Source organism: Bidens hawaiensis, unplaced genomic scaffold (genome assembly GCF_021521415.1).
Source record: "Bidens hawaiensis isolate Kalapana, Puna unplaced genomic scaffold, B.hawaiensis_p1.1 tig00015877_1, whole genome shotgun sequence".
Classification (NCBI taxonomy): Eukaryota; Viridiplantae; Streptophyta; class Magnoliopsida; order Asterales; family Asteraceae; genus Bidens; species Bidens hawaiensis.
Genome location: NW_027492422.1, coordinates 192,256 through 206,559, shown reverse-complemented (window position 1 = coordinate 206,559; position 14,304 = coordinate 192,256). Strand labels below are relative to the sequence as shown.

General features: G+C 37.1%; 2 protein-coding genes across 2 annotated transcripts; both read left to right on the top strand.

Moving 5' to 3' along the window:
* Nucleotides 1–1,029: 1,029 nt before the first annotated feature.
* Nucleotides 1,030–3,093, top strand: LOC143549972 (small ribosomal subunit protein RACK1-like). Its single transcript, XM_077040730.1, has 3 exons — nt 1,030–1,357; nt 1,849–2,423; nt 2,959–3,093. The coding sequence occupies exons 1-3, from the start codon at nt 1,051–1,053 to the stop codon at nt 3,058–3,060; spliced, it is 984 nt and encodes a 327-aa protein (XP_076896845.1). The 5' UTR covers nt 1,030–1,050; the 3' UTR covers nt 3,061–3,093.
* An 8,446-nt stretch (nt 3,094–11,539) lies between these two features.
* On the top strand, nt 11,540–14,093 carry LOC143549971 (small ribosomal subunit protein RACK1-like). Its single transcript, XM_077040729.1, has 3 exons — nt 11,540–11,869; nt 12,169–12,743; nt 13,850–14,093. Exons 1-3 carry the CDS (start codon nt 11,563–11,565, stop codon nt 13,949–13,951), a joined length of 984 nt encoding a protein of 327 aa, XP_076896844.1. The 5' UTR covers nt 11,540–11,562; the 3' UTR covers nt 13,952–14,093.
* Nucleotides 14,094–14,304: the final 211 nt, after the last annotated feature.

Here is a 14,304-nt window from a genome sequence, read left to right as displayed (position 1 = left end):
TAACCAAGGTAAGTGATGGAGCCATACAAATCAATTACCAAATTAAGAGCATACTGTAATTCCCAAATATATAAATGTAATATTCAATGTTTAAAATTAAATTTCTATTATTATTATTATTATTATTATTATTATTATTTTGAACGACGACTGTCTTTCAGTCATGTATGATTGGATATTCGCAGATTGGCTTGCGATTGACTTTGTTTAGAACCCCAGAGAGTTTTTCCCGAAGGGCATAACCCCTGGTCCCGGGTCCTCCACGCGTCGGAGGAACCTTCTCCTCTTATGCCACTTGACATTAGTTTCTTATGCCACTTGACATTAGTTACACCGCCACAAGAATTGAACCCTATGTTGTAATGTAGACAGAATAAAACCAATGTGTGGCTCGGTTTGAACCTGTGACCTGCCGAAGGAAGCGTAATTATTGTTATTGTTTTTTTAGAACGACGACTTTCTAGTGTTTAGGTTATCCCACTCTTCAAATTTGGAAAGCCTCAATGCCTCACTCTGGCCAGACTATGTTGTCTTAACCGGGTCCACGTTGGCTTCAGAGTTTGGCTTGGGCGTTCCTCTGGGAAACCATACCGCCGACTGCCACTTGACAGTCGTTGTGTCGCCACAAAGGCATAACTTTCTAACGTAACACATGGTGGGACGATAACCGGGTGAGCTCAAAATCTGAACTGACAACCCTGTATAAAGCCTAGCTTAAATCATTCATCGTCAATATCCATTCAAAATAACACTAACACAAGTGGGGGATTATTGCTATTGCTATTGCTATTGCTATTGCTATTGCTATTGCTATTGCTATTGCTATTATGCATCATGTTTGTTTTAATTTAACAAGGCAGTAAAAAATTATTAAATGACATTCCAAGTCATAAATAAAATATTTATAATTGTACACCCTTATTTAACCAAAAGTACACACCCAGTCCTCCAAAACCTAATCACCCCCCACCTATAAATTCACCTCTTCATAACCCTAGCCTTCCACCCACTCACCTCTACATACAGCAGCAGCCACTTGAAACCCTAATCATGGCCGACTCACTGGTTCTTCGCGGCACGATGCGAGCACACACCGACTGGGTAACCGCAATCGCCACTCCAATTGACAACTCCGACATGATTGTGACGTCATCCCGTGACAAGTCCATCATCGTCTGGCGGTTAACAAAAGAAGACAAGACCTACGGCGTCGCCCAGCGCCGTCTCACTGGCCACTCGCACTTCGTTCAGGACGTGGTTCTGTCATCTGACGGACAGTTTGCTCTCTCTGGGTCTTGGGACGGAGAGCTTAGGCTTTGGGATCTTAACGCCGGAACCACTGCTCGGAGATTTGTCGGTACGCTTTTGCTTTTTGTTTAATTTTTGTGATTATAACCGTTGTTTCGATTAAGACATATTTAGGTCGAGATTTGTATATATGTTTGTATATTTATGTGTGTGTATATATGTATGTAAGTGTGTTTATGTAAATGTATAACTACATAAATGTAGTTACAATTACATAAAATGGAGGTATATATACAAGAAATGGTGGTACTAAACATGAAATACATGAAATTGAGATATAGAAACTAGAAGAAATATATGAATGGTTTGGTTTAGTGAGGGTACAAAAAATAACCGATAACTTCTTTTCGGTTAATTTGGTTATTTTTTAGTTTAGTTTCGTCGGATTTCGTTCGCTTAATTTGGATATCGGTTAATCTTTGTTCAGTTTTGTTGGTTTGGTTGTTGCTCACTCCTATTGGATTGGTTATATTTGTCAATGTTGTAATGAAAAGTCTTTGATAAAATTTATTATTTAACTTGTTTTAATTTTTTTTGTAGGTCACACAAAGGACGTCCTCTCAGTGGCATTCTCGATCGATAACCGTCAGATTGTGTCTGCATCGCGTGACAAGTCGATTAAGCTCTGGAACACCCTCGGTGAATGCAAGTACACGATTCAGGATGGTGAAGCTCACGGTGATTGGGTCAGCTGTGTTCGATTTAGCCCTAACACATTGCAGCCAACTATTGTGTCTGCTTCTTGGGATAAGACGGTGAAGATCTGGAATTTGACTAACTGCAAGCTCAGGTCAACTTTGGCCGGACACAACGGATACGTAAACACTGTGGCCGTGTCGCCTGATGGTTCGCTGTGTGCTAGTGGTGGGAAAGATGGAAGCATTTTGCTGTGGGATTTGGCTGAGGGGAAGAGGCTGTATTCTCTTGATGCTAGTTCGATTATTCATGCTTTGTGTTTTAGCCCTAACAGGTACTGGCTGTGTGCTGCTACGGAATCCAGCATCAAGATTTGGGATTTGGAGAGCAAGACCATTGTGGTGGATCTTAAGGTTGATCTCAAGCAGGAGTCTGAAATGGCGGTTGAAGCTGCTCAAACCAATGCTGGAAAAACTAAGGTCTTTTTTTATGTTGCTTTTTTATTATGTTTGCATTTCAATGCCATTGCTTTGTGGTACATGTTATTACCTATAATACCAAATTGGATAATTGGTTTACAAATTTTGAGTTTTGATATGAGTTTGAAGCTTGTTGGTTATCTAGTGTAAAAAAATTGCATTTGGATAATTAGTAAGGAAATGCTGTATTTTTGTTCTGTGCATTTGAATGTTATTGTGTGTAGGGGTGCGTATTATGGTTATGCTCATTTGTTTTTCTTTTTTGATTATTTGGGGTCAATTCGTTTAAAATCGATATGATAAGTTTAGCAATTGCCTTATAATAGCCTAGTGGTTATATGTGCTTGTAACTGTGGGAACAATGCCGTATGTTTCTTACATGTGTGTGTGTGTTATATAACACTGTCTTGCAGCATGCCTGTCGGTATTTGTTGAAAGTTATATTTTAGTTAAACTACTGTCTTGCAGCATGCCTGTCAGTATTTGTTGACGTATTTTTTACGGTGATTTACTTATTTATTTATTTTTATTTTAGGTGATTTATTGCACAAGTCTAAGCTGGAGTGCGGATGGAAGCACACTTTTCAGTGGATACACAGACGGAGTCATTAGAGTTTGGGGCATTGGTCGCTACTAGAGATGTCACTATAGTTAGTACCGTACTATAAAAAGCTCTCTTCGGGGTTTGACTTTATGTTTTTGGTTTATTTATGGGTATGAGAATTTGAAGTTTTGGAGACATTTTGTTTAGTTGGTGCTTTGTTATTTCTTTTGTTACCAATATGAGATTTTTTATGTTTAATTTTATTGAGTGTCTATGTGCAAGCTTATGAATGTTTGTGGTGATGAGTGTTTTCTTTGGTGCCTGCAATTTATTATACATCAATTGCTTTGTGGACAACTAGTTTGTTAACCTGTTCAAGCTTTAGTGAAAATGAGTTTTAAGTTTACTTAAAGTTAAGGTTTTATAAAATTTGACGAATGCTTTTTTGGTTAATTGTTTTAGTTTTAACACATGAACATAATTTTGATTAAAAGTTATAATCAGTTACCAATGAATTGAATTAACGGTTAAAACTAGAGATGTTCAAAACGGTTCCGGACTAGGAACCGGAACCGGTTCCTAACCGGTTCCTATATTCAAAACCACCTTTTAAACCGGTTCTAGGCTCGAACCGGTTAGGGAACCGAACCGGTTCTCCCACCCTCGGACCCCTAACCTATCTAACCGGTTCTTACCGGTTCCTAACCCGGTTCCTGTACCGTAACCGGTCAAAAAACGGCTATTTTTGACCCCAACGGTCAAAAAACGGCCAAAAAAAACGGTTAGGAACCGGTTCCGGTTCCAGAACCGGTTCCGGTTCCAGAACCGGTTCCGGTTTGGTTCCGGTTCCTACCCGCCCCCACTCAGAAATGCAAGAACCGGTCACGGATCATCGGGTTGAATCAGATAGGGTCCGGTTCTTACAAAAAACGGGTAGGAACCGGTTCGGTTTCGGTTCGGTTCGGTTCCAGGAACCGGTTTTTTTGATCATCTCTAGTTAAAACCATAACCTGCATAAAAAACTGAAAAGAGCATAACAAATCTTGATCCAACGGTCTCAACACCACCCAACCAGCCACTTCCATTACCACCACCATCACCCACCTTTATCACCATGACCAGTCGGTTTCCACGGCTGCAATCAGGATTTCCATGGTGACTTGTCTGTTCCCACGGCTGCGATCTCGATTTACACGAAGAAGACCTCGAGATTTCCATGGGACTTGCCAATGAGATCGCCTCTGAAAACCTCTTTCTCCGCACAGCTTGCAACCATGATTCCCATGATGACTTGTCGATACCCTCCTACTGTCACACCCGCCATGTAGACCTATGACCAATAGTTGGTATCGGTTTGAAAATATATCTAAGTTTATTTTGTTGCAGCGGAAAATTCTTTTGACAAAATATTTCTTAATATAAATAGGGATTTAAATACCCTTGATAATATAAAACATTTATTTTAACATAATCATGTTTTACAAAGAGATTAACAAAATGAGCCCACGGATCCTTCTATTTCTCCATTGAGCTGTCTCCCTATTACTCTACTGTCCTTATTACGTACTACTGATTATCTGAAAATGTTTTACACAATACGTCAGCTAAAAGCTGGTGAATAACATTAACAGACACAAAGTATTTTATGTTGGCAAGAATTTAAAACTCGTTTAATCGTAAATTGTATTAGTATATCTACACACTCAGCGGGACTGTTTCACCCGAGTGTACAACCACGGAGCACACTAGTCTTTTTACTCAGGTTAACCGTAGTTTTAAGTATGCCTACAACTGAGTCTATTTGCTAGCCATGTTGCAGCCTTTCATCCACAACACGTGTATAACTTGAATCCAACTATACGTGCAATTATGGCCCGAATGCTTTTTTTAGTAGATTACCTTTACGCATCAAACGTTTTGAAAACCATTCAAGCCATGCGTTTGATTTGTAAATCATATGTAAAATGCTTTTCGCTTTCGCGTTAGTTTTAGAGTCAATGTACTCACCTTTGTTATGATCAGTATGTCTTTACTGATTTATGTTGTGCATGTTATCTCGAGCCTGTAGTTACAATAATATCTTTATATGAATATCTAGATCAACTAATCTAGCTTTAGACTTTTAGTCTACTTTGTACCTTTAAACCTTGATAAAACATTTATGTTGATATAAAAGTCATTTTTATTCCAAATGCTTACTTTAGTTCGCATAACGTTTGGTGTGGCATGCTTTGGCCTAATAGGTTCGAACACTTTCACCAAACTCACCAGAAAAGTAAACGGGTTCCGCGATTGATTGAGACTTATACGAATCACTTTTCTTAGACAAGAAACTCGACTACCGGTATTGTCACATTTCCATTTACTACATGACCATCACGCTTTCTTGTTTAATTATTTATATATATATATATAATTTAATGTTTCTTCCTTTAGAAGAAATTCAATTGACAATAACATTTGTATGTAAAATTTTATGTATCTTAATAATAAAGAAACATTTATTTTTCTAAACCTTTATCCATAAAAAAGACTTAAATATATGTATATATAAACTTTTCAAGGTTTAGGTTATAACCTCGACTAGAATCTAAGTTATTAAGTAAAATATCTTAAACATAACTCTTACCTTAAAATACGTATAATTCTTAAGGACAAACGAGGATTACTTCGACTATACGTAGGGTGTCGGTAGGGATGAGCAAAAATCGGTACGGTACTGATTTGGTATCGAATTGGTACCAAGGTTTTGAGTTTTTGGGACCGGTACGGTATGGTACCGGTATTTCCCGAATTTTTACCTTAAATACCGGTACCCATCCCGGTCCCGTACCGGTACCGGTCGGTGCCGAGCTCATCCCTAGGTGTCGGGGTGTGAAACGTCGGAACTTCGAAGTTGCGTCATGACTCCAACTCGATGGCACGAACTATGATAAAGTGAAAGTGGTTTTATGTTTTGGATGCCACAATGAAGAGCCCATGTTCATTATTTATAGCCATCCTCGGTCAGACCATCACTCACCACCATGCGACATGTGTCATTTTTGATGATGAGTCGTGCTATTTGGTGTTGACATGTGGCGTTATAATTGATTAGTCAATAGCCATATGTCACTTCATGAGGAGACGTGTGGTAATGTGTTGACATGTGTCCATCCGTGTTGCCACCACATGACATGTGCCTTTTCATGGTGATGAGTCATATGACACGTGTCGATTCCATATATCTTTAGCTAAATGATTAACCGGTCCCTCAACTTCCTAAATAGACAAAATTAGTATGGAAATTTTCGGGATGTTACACCTACTGTAACATCTCGGGAATACCCTGATCAATTTTGGGCCAAAAGTGACAATTCTGAAACCTAAAGGATTGAAAATGAAAAATTGGATTTTTCAGACACATCGCGCTACGTGATGGGTAGATAAATAGGATCATTGTGCTACGTGATGCAGATTTCCCGAAAGCCAAGAAAAAGGGGGCGCCGCGCTACGCGACGACCCGGAGTCAGATGGGCATCGCGCTAAGCGATACCCCATTAAGTAATCAGGGCCACGTGGCCAACCACGTGTCAACACGTGTCATCACCTTGTCAATTGCGGCGTCGCGCTACGCGATGGCCTAAGGAAAAGACCATCGTGCTACGCGACGGTCCCCAAAGCTTTGCCTATAATAGGGGGCTACAGGTTTAAACCCCATTCATCCCACAATCACATTCACAAACACACACTTAGTGTTGGAGAACGTGCCCGAGTGCCGTGAAGTTCCAAGGTCCATTTTCTTGAAGTTCGTGTAAGTATTGGAGATATAACGAGCTGTAGAGCAGTTAAGCGAGTTAGGAGCGAAGTTCTGCCAACTAAGCAATCATTCTGCCTTAGCATAAGTATTCCAAGCATTCACTAAGGTAGAATCTAAGTTTAAGTTATTGTTAATCATATTATAATAGCTTAGACTCAGTCAAGGCTATGGCCTTTAACTTTGAAAGTATTTTCAAAAGCATTCACAAACAGATTTCAATCAAGCATTATGTTTATAAATATAATGTTATACAAAACTATATTTTGACGGGCATGTAGTAACTAGAAGGGGGATATCATTAGTAGATTCTTCTTGCCTAAGGTAAGTAATTCGTACACATCCCAATCAACCGCGGACCCTGTTTACTTACCTTGAGAAGTTTGCCAACGTGATAGACTCTATTAGGCCAAAGCATGCTATACCAAACGTCACCCAAATACAATCATGATTTCGAAATACATTCACAAACCTAATCAAGGTTAAAACCAGACTTAAAGTCTGCAGTCTAATCAAGAAACACCATCAAGGTGATCATTCAAACCTATTTGTCTATAGGTTAACAATCAGTCACAATCGGGAAAGGTTTTTTAAACGAGATCACCAAATCATTCAGACAGACAATCACAGGTGGATACGTTCAACCTTTTTATAACGTGAATACGTTAAACCTTTATTAACAGTCAGACATATTTATACTCTATAAGATAAACAGGTTGTTTGTCTTATTGAGTCAGTCAATTATTTGCATGAGATTACGTGATCTCTAAAACGTTATAATACAAATTAGAGAATAAAACAACTCAGACCGAATACACATGTGTCTGGATTCAAACATAACCATTAAGCCTATACAGTCAAAGGCTACGTGGCCGCGGGCTAATGGTCATATATAGTTTCTCCGGAATGAGCTACGTGGCTCGGAGACTTGTGTGTGTGTAGGGCAGTGTCACAATACCGGAAATAGAAATTTTTCTGTTGAGCAATGTCAAGAAAACTATATTTGTATTATAATTGTTATTTAAAATGCTTTTAGAGTCAACGATTCACCAGCATATTGCTGACGTATTTTTCCTCACATTACAGGTAAGCAAGCATAGTACAGATAACAAGGCATAAGAGTCATTTATGGAGTCAGATGCTCGCAGATGGTGATGGCTCAGTTTTAAATAAATAAAATATTATAATAGAATAAACAAGGTTTGTAAACTAAATACTTGGATATTTATTATCCAAAAGAATTTTCAAAATAAATTAATATTTTATTATAATAAAAGACTTCCGCTAATAACCTGCAACTCTGATATATTTTCAAAACAGGTACCAACTATGGGTGTCACACCTAGGCCCTAAATCGGGGTGTGACACCTACTACAACCTCTTTCACGCTAAACTCACTTCAATCTGGGGGTTTAATCACCGAGGTGGTTGTGACTTAACGAGGTTGACAGTATCATCAATCGTTGCTAGAATTCCGACAAGCCAAGACGACGCGCTAGGTTCAACTCTCCGTAGTCGAGGTCCATTTGCTTTGTTCCACCTCTCACGAAGTCTTCCTTCAACAGCCTAATTTGTTAGAGCTCGAAACTTCTATCATGATATACGGTAGTAATAACCTCTAATTAAACATTTTTTTTTGTGTAATGATAACCTCTAATTCAAAGAAGGATATGCAGTGGATGAAGATTGGTGTCACACCCCGACCAAAGGCGGCGGAACATGCCAAGGTGTAACGATTGTCCATAAGCACATGACACTAATTAAAGTGACAGTATTTAATAAACTCATTTCATCAACATCGAAAATGTCACATAACAATTATCCATAAAATAACCATAAACAAGATATCACAAAATATGACAAATTGATATTGTTCATTTTTACTAATATCCTAAGGTCTTTGATGTCGTTTTCTTCACAATCATAAATCAACCAAGATGCAAACCTGCAACATTTCATAAAATAAAGTTTGTCAACACAAAGGTCGGTGAGCAATTCATAAGTTTAATCATATTAGTATATAATAAAGATAGCCACAAAACTTGCATACGAAACGATAAATAAAAGTGGTAATTTGGATAAATAGATATCACTAAACACATTAGCGACACCTAGCTATAAGGGGATGCCAAATAGTCTAGGATTTTATAGTTATCGTTAATTGCATTACGTTAACGACACCTTGCTATAAGGGGATGCCAAATAGTCTAGGATTTTATAGTTCCACCAACCAAAAGCGATAAACACATAGGCATATAAGCATAGAACACCAAATCGAGCAATTATTTAGGTAAAGTATACAACTACGTTTGTGGTTTAAGATTCAAATATAAAGCATTTTGTTGAATAAGTATGAAATGTCACCCCAAAATAAAAGATGGAAAATGGGGTATGAAGTACTCACCTTCAAGTAGTAAACTTGAAAGATGATAATTTGGAGATTTGTCGGAATGACGAGTTTAACGCACAATGCCTAAAAAGAAAAGAAGTCTTGAATTTAGAAAGGTTGTCTTGAAGGTCTTTAAACAAAATAAATGTTGAGAAATGTAAATAATTAAAGTTCAAGGTTTAAAATGTGACTATTTAAGAATTTATAATAATAACCCTTTAAAAATGTAAGTTTGCTCGAAACCGGGTTAAAGTATCTAACCTTAATATTTACTCAACCTATGTCAAGTAATAAGGTGGGTAAAATGCAAAAATGCAAATCCCTTTGGAATAAAGATACTAAAACGGGTTGTCGGTTCGGGTCTTGATAATTGGTCAAACCCAAAGTCAACTTTCCAAAATATTGAATGTTATGAGATAACTCAATAAAATTTAATAAGACTTAACCAAGTATGTAGTTCCATTGTTTTAGAACTAACAACGCACGTTAAGCGAGTGTTCGGTTTTGTCGGTCCAAACTTTGTTATGAGATCAAGTTGGATCCAACATTTCCAAGTACTTAAGAAAATATTTAAAAATCAATTTGTAACTATTTTTAAAGAAATATACAAGTCTTGATGGCTAAAAAAAACACACTTGTGTGTCTTAAGCGAGCAAGAATCGGTTTGGTTCGGTTTCCATCTTACAACAAGTTCATAGATGGTTTCCACATGTCCAAACACTAAATAATTTGTATAATAATGTACAAATAAAAAAAATACCAAAAGTTAACAATAAAGTCTTTAAATAAAAGTTCGGTTTTCGGTTCGGATCGTGTTTCGGGTTAAAACCGAGGTAAGATTCTACAAACCCATAACCATAGAATTTGTAAAAATGATTTTAGAAACTTAGATCTAACACTAAGTATGTTTAAACAAACAAAACTAGTAACAAAGTTCGGTTTACGGTTTAGAGCTATTTACGGTTAAACCGAAGCATAGACTCTTAAAAACCCATAACCATGGAACTTGTAAACATGACCAACAAACTAAAATAAGCAAGATTAATATGTATGAACAAGTTATATAGATGTATATATATCAAGGACATGAAGTCCTCCATGAAGCCTTGCCTTATGGGTTCCAAAACCTCACCGACCGGAATTGGAGAAGTAACTACCAAAGGTAAACAAGGGGTGTATATTATATATATGTTGCACAACCATAAACAAGTATTAATAAGGCTACATAAACTAATTAAGATGAAAGACCAAAATCCTTCAAGAACACTTAAGAAGATAACCTTGAATCTTTGATGTTTGAGAAAGTTTTTCTTTTGGAGTTGTAGCAAGGGAAAATGAAGAGGAAATGTGGTGTATATATAGGGTAATGTTGGTGGTCAAATATGGGTGTGAGACACAAGAGTTTTCATGCAAAATGGATCAAGACAAAAACACAAAATAACAAAAAAATAATAATAAAATAAATAAATAAATAAAAATAAAAATAAAGGTAGGATGTTTTCAAGACCCAACAAACAAGTGTGAAACAATATTGTAACATAAATCCATCATTTTGATTATAACATAAGCTTCGGTTTACAAATCGGGTTGGTTTACATAATAAACAAATACAAAAACGAATACAAACAAGACCAGAAATTGACGAATGTCACAATTGGGTGGGTGGTGGTGGAGGTTAGGGTTTTATGAGTGAAAAAGGGATGAAGATGAAGGCCTATTGGTGGGGCTTATTTTATTTATTTAGTTATTTCTTTGAAAAGATGTCATGTCATGTTAGAAATGTCACATTAGTAAAAATATGCCATGCCAGTAAAAAAAAATTAACGGAGTTAGGGTCCATTAAGTTTAGGAGTGACAGAAGAAAACAAATTACATGTTGAGAGTAGTGGGAGACAAATCTTGAGTTGAGAGTGCTATCGACCAATGAGTGAAAATTGGGAGTATTAAAACCATATATTCCTATATTTAAACCCAATAACAATTATTATTATTATTATTTCTTATCCTATACTATTTGTATATTAGATGTTATTGTAGCTACTTTAAACTAATATTTGTGCATTTTAAATTATGATTTTGGTTATTGAAAATTTTAACGTAAGTGAACTTGAATCAAATCAAATTTATTCAAATCTGGATCGTATTCGATTCGAATTCGAGTTTCAAATACGAGTTGAATCGAATCTCGAGTATAGCCTATAATATGAATACGAATCGAATAATTCATCTTTTAATTGAATACGAATACGAATAATAGCAAAATAAATAAATAAATAAATAATAGTAATAAATAAATTATTCAGATTATTTTATTCCATTCTATATTTATAAATTGACGTATTCAAAACCCTAGAGTTCACATCCACCTCTACAGCAGCAGCAGCAGCCGCCGCCACTTGAAACCCTAACCATGGCCGACTCACTTGTTCTCCGTGGCACGATGCGAGCACACACCGACTGGGTAACGGCAATCGCCACCCCAATCGACAACTCAGACATGATTGTGACCTCTTCCCGTGACAAGTCCATCATCGTCTGGCGGTTAACGAAAGAAGACAAGACCTACGGTGTCGCCCAGCGCCGTCTCACCGGCCACTCGCACTTCGTTCAGGACGTGGTTTTGTCATCTGATGGACAGTTTGCTCTCTCTGGCTCTTGGGATGGAGAGCTTAGGCTTTGGGATCTTAATGCCGGAACCACCGCCCGGAGATTTGTCGGTACGCTTTTGATATTTAGTTCTAGATTTATACATCTGTAGATAGCTACAATTACATAAAATGGAGGTATATATACAAGAAATGGTGGTACAATACATGAAATATATGAAGTTGAGATATAGAAACTAGAAGAAATATATGAAAATATGAATGGTTTAATTTGGTTTAACGATTAGTTTTTTTTATCAGTTTTGTCGTTTCGGTTTTTTATCACTCCTAGTGGACTCGGTATACGTGTCTATGTTGTAATGATAAACCTTGAGAACATGTATATATTAACTTTGATTTAATTTTTTTAGGTCACACAAAGGACGTCCTCTCAGTGGCATTCTCGATCGATAACCGTCAGATTGTGTCTGCATCACGTGACAAGTCGATTAAGCTCTGGAACACCCTCGGTGAATGCAAGTACACGATTCAGGATGGTGAAGCTCACGGTGATTGGGTCAGCTGTGTTCGATTTAGCCCTAACACATTGCAGCCAACTATTGTGTCTGCTTCTTGGGATAAGACGGTGAAGATCTGGAATTTGACTAACTGCAAGCTCAGGTCAACTTTGGCCGGACACAACGGATACGTAAACACTGTGGCCGTGTCGCCTGATGGTTCGCTGTGTGCTAGTGGTGGGAAAGATGGAAGCATTTTGCTGTGGGATTTGGCTGAGGGGAAGAGGCTGTATTCTCTTGATGCTAGTTCGATTATTCATGCTTTGTGTTTTAGCCCTAACAGGTACTGGCTGTGTGCTGCTACGGAATCCAGCATCAAGATTTGGGATTTGGAGAGCAAGACCATTGTGGTGGATCTTAAGGTTGATCTCAAGCAGGAGTCTGAAATGGCGGTTGAAGCTGCTCAAACCAATGCTGGAAAAACTAAGGTCTTTTTTTATGTTGCTTTTTTATTATGTTTGCATTTCGATCATAGTTATTAAATGCGTTAGGCGCACTTAAGGCGCAAGGGCCTCTCCTAGGGCCTAGGCGCTAGGTGCAAAAAAAGCACGGGCCTAAAAAACAATAAGCACACTTAATAAAAAATTCAAAAAAACAGTTTGTAATGGAAATCATCACTTTTTTTCAAATACCAAAATATTGCAAAACCATAATCCTCAACTTTAAGTACCAAAAACAGCTGATAAAGTATATTCTGTGGTACATCACATATGCATAATTAATTGACTTTCATTATAAGGAAAGGAGAGAGATTAGAGTTATTTTTGTTAATCCCATTATTTTTAGGAAAGTTGTTTTAAGGGATAATCAATCAAGTTAAAAAAGAATCAAAAAAAAAATTCTAAGCTGCCGATTTTTCTCCTAAATTAGCGCCTTCAATCATGGAAGCGGTATACTAGCGACTCGCCCTAAATAATCGCCTGGGCGCCAAAGCGCTGCGCTTTTAATAACTATGATTTCGATGCCATTGCTTTGTGGTTTATGTTATTATCTATTGTACCAAATTGGATAATTGGTTTCCAATTTTTGAGTTTTGATATGAAGTTTACAAGATTTGAGATATGCGTTTAGAAGCTTGTTGGTTATTTAGTCTCAAAAGAAATTGCATTTGGATAATTAGTGATGAAATGCTGTATTTTTGTTCTGTGCATTTGAATGTTATTGTGTACTGTGTTTGGGGGGGGGGGATATGATAGTTATGCTCATTTGATATATATATATATATATTATTTATTATTTGCGGTCAATTCGTTTAAATCCATATGATAAGTTTAGCAATTGCCTTATTATAGCCTAGTGGTTATATGTGCTTGCAACTGTTGGAACAATGCCATATGTTTCTTACATGCGTGTCTGTGCGTATGTTATATAACACTGTCTTGCAGCACGCCTGTCGGTATTTGCTTTAGTTATATTTTAGTTAATCTGGTTGATTTGCATCGTGTTATCTTATATGATAATATTTCAACACTCGAGCAGTCACTACGTACATGTTTTAAATACGTGTTTACGGTGATTTACTTATTTATTTTAGGTGATCTACTGCACAAGTCTAAGCTGGAGTGCGGATGGAAGCACACTTTTCAGTGGATACACAGACGGAGTCATTAGAGTTTGGGGCATCGGTCGCTACTAGAGATGTCACTATAGTTAGTACCGTACTATAAAAAGCTCTCTTCGGGGTTTGACTTTATCTTTTCGTTATTTATGGTTATGAGAATTTGAAGTTTTGGAGACATTTTGTTTAGTTGGTACCTTTTTGTTATTCTTTTCTTACCTAGGGAAGCTATGAGATTTTTTTATGTTATCTTTCTTTTGGAATGTTTGATGTGCAATTGTTATGAATGCAATTTTTGAACTTCAATTAGTTTGTGTTAGTCTGTTCACCTGCTCGAGTTTAGTCGCACACTCGCACTAGATGTGCGACTTGGGTGGCTAGTGAAAATGAGTTTGAATCAAATATAATAAGGGACTTATCAAGTCTGATGC